Below are 6,848 nucleotides of genomic sequence, written 5' to 3' on the forward strand. Positions count from 1 at the left end.
AAATAATTTTCTGTAAAGTTTGATTCAACCAATTGATCTTTTGTCCACCTGCCTCTCAAATTAATAAAAACAAGTTCATTTACTATTAACTATAATAAATGTGCTACCTTTGAGAATGTTTGGTTTATGTTAACTTCCCCCACATGTCTCCTATGGGATAGTAATTTTTGTTTTTAAATAAGCATTGTTCTCAAGCTTAATTGGGTTCCAGTTTGAGTAATACTAAAAATCAGAGATGACTCGTGCATAAATCTAAAAGCAATTAATGTTAAGTCAGACAGCATGAGGTAGACTTCAAAAAATAGAAGACTATTTGTCTTTCTTCCCATTATACTATTCTTCAATGTTTGACCAAATATTTTCATATATTCCTAGTCCTAGTTATGAAGAGTTTACATTTTTATAATATCAATAAACTTCTCTTAATTCAAAAAGTCATATAACCCTGATCTGTCTCAACCTGCATTTAATTTTAATGTATTAATGAACCAAAGACATACAGATAACCTACTACTCTAATAAATGAATTAAATTTAAATCTCTATCTCACATCTTACATTTAAATAGATTCCAGATGAATCAAAAATTTATGAAACCACAAAATGTAGAAGAAATGAGAATTTTTTTTCTCCACCTAGAACCCTCCTGAGCAAAAATTTTTTTTTTATTTTTTGAGACTCTCCCTCTACTGTCCAGGCTGGAGTACACCAGCGAATCTCAGCTCACTGCAACCTTCATCTCCTGGGTTCCAGCGATTCTCCCACCTCAGTCTCCTGAGTAGCTGGGATTACAGGAGCCTGACTCCATGCCTGGCTAATTTTTGTATTTTTAGTAGAGATGGGGTTTCACCATGTTTCGCCAGGCTGGTATCCAACTTCTGACCTCAGGTGAATGCCTGCCTTGGCCTCCCAAAGTGCTGGGATTATGGGCATGAGCCACTGTGTCTGGCCGAGAAAATTTTAATAATCAAAAGTAGGAGGTCAGGTGCAGTGGTTCATGCCTGTAATCCTAGCACTATGGGAGCAACAGATCACGTGAGCTCAGGAGTTCGAGATCAGCCTAGGCAACATGGTGAAGCCCCATCTCTACAAATAAATACAAAATTTAGCAGAGCATGTTGGTGTGTGCCTATAGTCCCAGCTGCTTGAGGGGTTGAGGCAGGAGGATCAATATAGCTTGGGAGGCAGAGGTTGCAGTGAGCTAGGATCATGCCACCACATTCCAGCCTTGGTGACAAAGTGAGACCCTGTCTTAACAAAACCAAACTGGGCCAGGTGCGGTGGCTTACGTTTGAAATCCTAGCACGTTGGGAGGCCAAGGCAAGTGGATCACTTGGGGTCAAGAGTTCGAGACCAGCCTGGCCAACAAGGTGAAATCCTGTCTTTACTAAAAATACAAAAATTAGCTGGCTGTGGTGGCATGTACCTGTAGGCTGAGGCAGGAAAATCACCTGAACTGGGAGGCAGACGTTGCAGTGAGCTGAGACTGTACCACCGTACTCCAGCCTGGGTGACAGAGTAAGAGTCTGTCTCAAAACACACAATAAACAAAGTAGGAAAGGCCAGGTGTGGTGGTTCATGCTTGCAATCCCAGCACTTTGGGAGGCTGAGGCAGGAGGATCTTTAAAAAAAATAAAGAGTGGGGAGAGGGTGGGGAAGCAAGGTAAAGCAAATGAACAATGTAATGTATACAATGTCTCTCCCTCTTTCTTTTTGAGACAGTCTCACTCTGTCATCCAGCCTGGGGTGTTTCAACCTCACTGGGCTCAAGTGATCCTCCTACCTCAGCCTCCCAAGTAGCTGAAATCACAGGCATGTGCTACCATGCCCAGCTAATTTTTGTATTGTTTGTAGAGATGGGGTTTCATCATGTTGCCTAGGCTGGTCTCAAACTTCTAGAATCAAGCATTCTGCCCACCTAACCTCTCATGCCTGTTGGGATTATAGGCATTGAGTCCCTATACCTGGCCTCCCCTTTCACTTTAAAGAAAGGAAAAATGCATTTGTTTGTATGTTAATGTGTTCCATTATGGTGTTACTTTTTACTAGAAGGATATAAGAAATTAAGAAAGTGATAGTTATGTCAGAGCAGAAGACCAGAATAGGTGGCAGACAGGGATGAGGAGACTTTTCTTCTTTTTTTTTTTTTTTGAGACAGGATCTCACGCTGTTGCCCAGGCTGGAGTACGGTGGCACAATCACTGTTCACTGTGGCCTCAACCTCCTGAGCTTAAGAGATCCTCCCAACTCAGCCTTCCAAGTAGCTGGAACCACAGGTGCATGCTACCACACCTGGTTAATTTTTAAAATTTTTGGTAGAGATGGGGACTCACTATGTTGCCCAGGCTGGTCTTGAACTCCTGGCCTCAAGTCATCCTCCTGCTGTGGCTTCCGAAAGTCCTGGGATTACAAGCATGAGCCACCACACCTGTCTGAGACCTTTCACTGTATAAGCTTTTATTCCTTTTGAATTTTGCCCTACTTGAATATATGATCCAATCAAAAATATAAAATAAGCCATATTTTAAATTAACTCAATCAAAAGGACTTGTAATGGAACATTTGCAAGGATATTTTTCTTATAAAAAGATCCAGATAATAACTTCTAAAATGTCCCAACCAAAATAATGCACACATATGGAAACTCACGAAAGAAAAATGGTTCAATAATAACCAAAATATGCAAGTCATACAAACAAATATTCTAATTATCACTAATGTTATCCTAGGACTGAAAAACTCACTCTGCAAAAGCTTTTGTAAATTATAAAATGACAAAAAGAAAGAAAGAGAAAATCACTAATTCTATAATCCAGTAATTTCCAATGGAATATTCTTAGGCATTCTGCCAAGAAAGCAAAAGGCCCCAACCGCTGCTTTAATCAGAGTAGTTTATTCTTTTTATCTGATCAATATATTGAACTTCCTCACTAATTTTTATTTAAAGAAAGGCTTTAAAATGAAAGCCTTGAAATGAAAGGCTTTAAAATGAAAGCCTTGTAGGACATTATTTTAAAGAAATAATCTTCTCACGCCAGGCGCAGAGGCTCACACCTATAATCTCAGCATTTTGAATGCCAAAGCAGGCAGATCACCTGAGTTTAGGGGTTCGAGACCAGCCTGATCAATATGATGAAACCCCCACCTCTACTAAAAATACAAAATTAACCAGGTGTGGTGACACATGTCTGTAATCCCAGGTACTTAGGAGGCTGAGGCAGAAAAATCACTTGAGCTGGGGAGCACAGGTTGAGTGAGCCAAGACTGCACTATTGCACCACCCTGGGTGAAAAGAGAGAAACTCCGTCTCAAAAAAACAAAAACAAACAAACAAAAAATAATCTTCTCTCCAGACTCATAAATTTTCAAGAATTATTATTTTTGGGCAAAAAGCTAATTAAAGATAGTTATTTATTTTTAAAGTTTGTATGATGCTTACCTGAAAACTCGCCCATAATTCCCATGTACTTTATATACACCATAGAGTCGATCTGCTACTCTCTGAAATAAATATTTAATAGAAATTGCTTTTAGGTCAAAGTTATATCCTCATCTCCCCGCCCCCGCAAAAAAAACAAAAAACAAAAAAAAAAAACAAACCCCAAACCAAAAACCATCCTTAGTACAATAAATTTGGAAACAGAAAAAAGAAAAATGGTAATCTCCAAAAATCCCATCCTCCCAAAACTAAAACCAGTGTTCTTGCCATATTTATATCTTGTACTTTTGTACTTCTTTTTACATAAAGTTTTAAATTACTATTTTTAAATTGCTTATAGCATGAGTGGTAATATGCTTACCCATGAGGTTAGTATTACCTTTAATAAAGACCATTATAAACAGTTGCATAAAATTCCACTAAGTAGTGTATAAAATATACAAGCATTCCTTGTTGAATAATCTTGTTGGAATTTAGTTATTCCTAATTTTTCAGTATTATAAAGGGTTATCTCTGAGAATAAGGCTTTTTCCTTCAAATTGTTTCTTTATAATAAAATCCCCAAAGTGGAATTAACCAAGGGAAGGGATACAAACATTTTTAATTCTATTGAGATATAGTTTTGTATATAAATGCTAAATACATGCACCACTAGTCTACTTTGTCAAAAGATAACTCCTTCTAATCAACACATTATTTGAATAAAAACAGAATTACAGTTTACATCACTGAAATGAAATGTGTATTGCAAATTAAATGTGTACTGCCTAGCTATTCACAGAAATTTTACACGTGAAAACAAAACCTCAATATGGTAATTAATTTGCTTTACATTCCCCCAAAGCATTATGAATACAAACTGGAAGACCAAAAACTCATCCTACAAAAAGCTCTAGAAAAAGCTCTGGTATACAGTTTCTAAATATAAGCTCTAAGGATAAATTATCTCCCTGATTCCTTACTCAAACACAAGTATGAGGAATTAGGCATTCATGATAGAACAAATCAACCCTTTCAAGATCTCACCTGACAGTGACAGAATTGCCAATGCAGATACTTCAAGCAGGTGTATGAGTATCATAAAATGTTTTCCATCTATCATTGACCTGCTCTGAAGAAACACATATCCACTAGACCAGGGGTCTGCACAATACAGGTCTGCTGCTTGTTTTGTAAATAGAGTCTCACTGGAGCACAGCCAGGCTCACAGTGGAGCTGAATAGATGCAACAGAAACCATATAGAGAACCAAACTGAAAACACCTCCTTCCTATCTCGCCTCTGCACTAGAATCAGCTTTCAGGACAAAGCTCATAGTCATTTCTACTTGAAACTCTTACTGGTTGTCTCCAGACCTCTAAACTAATTTCTCTAGGATGTCACTTCCTTCTTCTTATTTTAAGATCGAGTGTCACTCTGTCTCCCATGCTGGAGTGCAGTGGCATGATCTCAGCTAACTGCAACCCCTGCATCCTGGGTTCAAGCAATTATTCCATCTCAGCCCCCCGAGTAGCTGGGATTAAAGGTGTGCACCACTATGCCCAGCTAGTTTTTATATTTTTAGTAGAGACAGGGTTTCACCATGTTGGCCAGGCTGGTCTCGAACTCTTGACCTCAAGTGATCCGCCCGCCTTGGCCTCCCAAAGTGCTGGAATTATAGGTGTGAGCCACTGTGCCTGGCTCCCAATTATTTTTTGAGCATACTGTGCAGTGTTCAATGTTTTTCTTTTTCTTTTTTTCTTTTTAAGTGGTTCCATCATCAAGTAAGGTTGGGAAACACTGTGATAACAAAATTTAACAGGTTTTTTCCTGCAGGACTTTAGACCTCTAACACGACATATGAATCATGACTGCTCAAGGGAGATATGGTTTGCAGTAGGGAACATCTTACAGGGTTAGCATTCCAAAGAATACATGATGGAAAATGTTATTCTAGACCACTAATTTTCTAGGTCTCTGTAGTTTTTAGATACCGAACCTCCTTCCTGAAACCTGAGCATTCATCATCTACTAAGATATTAAGCATGGAAGAGAGGAAGACAACTTGCTGAAAAAACACTTAAGAAAAAAAAAAACTAGAAGCAATGTGAGTGCACAACGCAGATTCTCTGAATGCCTAATTTGTCTGGGTAATTTCAAGGCAACCAAAGGTCTAGAAATTGTATCTCATTAATCCACAGACCTTTCTAATACCCAGTTCTTGACTCTAGACTAGTAATTCTCATTGGTACCTTTTGTTTTATGACAGTATCTTGTAATTTATTCAGAGAGTCCAATGATACTCTGAACAGTTAAACTGCAGATCAAGACAATATAAGATCTTCAGAGGCCAGGCATGGTGGCTCACGCCTATAATGCCAGCACTTTGGGAGGCCGAGGCGGGCGGATCACCCGAGGTCGGGAGTTTGTGACCAGTCTGACCAACAAGGAGAAACCCTGTCTCTACTAAATATACAAAATTAGCAGGGCGTGGTCGCACATGCCTGTTATCCCAGCTACTCGGGAGGCTGAGGCAGGAGAATCGCTTGAACCTGGGAGGCAGAGGTTGCCATGAGCCGAGATCGTGCCATTGCACTCCAGCCTGGGCAACGAAAGCAAAATTCCATCTCAAAAAAAGATTTTCAGAAGAATTTTTTCTTTTATTCTATTTTTTCTGTACTATCATGGAAATCTTGAAACATACAAAAAGCACAGGCCGGGAATGGTGGCTCACACCTGTAATCTCAGCACTTTGGGAGGCTGAGGCAGGCGGATCATGAGATCAAGAGATCGAGACCATCCTGGCCAACAAGGTGAAATCTCGTCTCTACTAAAAATACAAAAATTAGTTGAGCATAGTGGCACATGCCTATAGTCCCAACTACTCAGGAGGCTGAGGCAGGAGAATTGCTTCTTGGGAGGCAGAGGTTGCAGTGAGCTGAGATCACACCACTGTACTCCAGCCTGGCAACAGAGTGAGACTCCATCTCAAACAAAACAAAACAAAAGAAAAAACAAGAATGGAGAACAGAAGGATATACCCCTATTTCCCAACACCCAGCTTCAGTAATTATTATATGGCCAACGTTGTTTCACCTAAAACTGCCCCTATGTTCCATTGCTCATCAGTGGACCCTTATTTAAAAAATTCCAGCCAGATGCGGGGGCTCATGCCTGTAATCCCAGAACTTTGGGAGGCTGAGGCAGGCGGATCACGAGGTCAGTAGCTCAAGACCAGCTTGGCCAACATGGTGAAACCCTGTCTCTACTAAAAATACAAAAATTAGCTGGACATGATGGTGCACACCTATAATCCCAGCTACTCAGGAGGCTGAGGCAGGAGAATCGCTTGAACCCGGGAGGTGGAGGCTGCAGTGAGCTGAGATCGCACAACTGCACTCCAGCCTGGGTGACACAGTTAGACCTGTTGAG

The 6,848-nt window shown here is 40.0% G+C and overlaps 1 protein-coding gene across 1 annotated transcript in view; it reads right to left on the bottom strand.

Annotated features, from left to right (window-relative positions):
- Positions 1-6,848, bottom strand: part of SNX4 (sorting nexin 4) — a 64,020-nt gene that overhangs the window by 19,822 nt on the left and 37,350 nt on the right. The window contains exon 8 of the mRNA XM_017516440.2: positions 3,439-3,500. Within this exon, the coding sequence (XP_017371929.1) occupies positions 3,439-3,500 (62 nt within the window). The remainder of the gene's footprint in view (positions 1-3,438; positions 3,501-6,848) is intronic.

Source organism: Cebus imitator, unplaced genomic scaffold (genome assembly GCF_001604975.1).
Source record: "Cebus imitator isolate Cc_AM_T3 unplaced genomic scaffold, Cebus_imitator-1.0 Scaffold588, whole genome shotgun sequence".
NCBI classification, from domain to species: Eukaryota; Metazoa; Chordata; class Mammalia; order Primates; family Cebidae; genus Cebus; species Cebus imitator.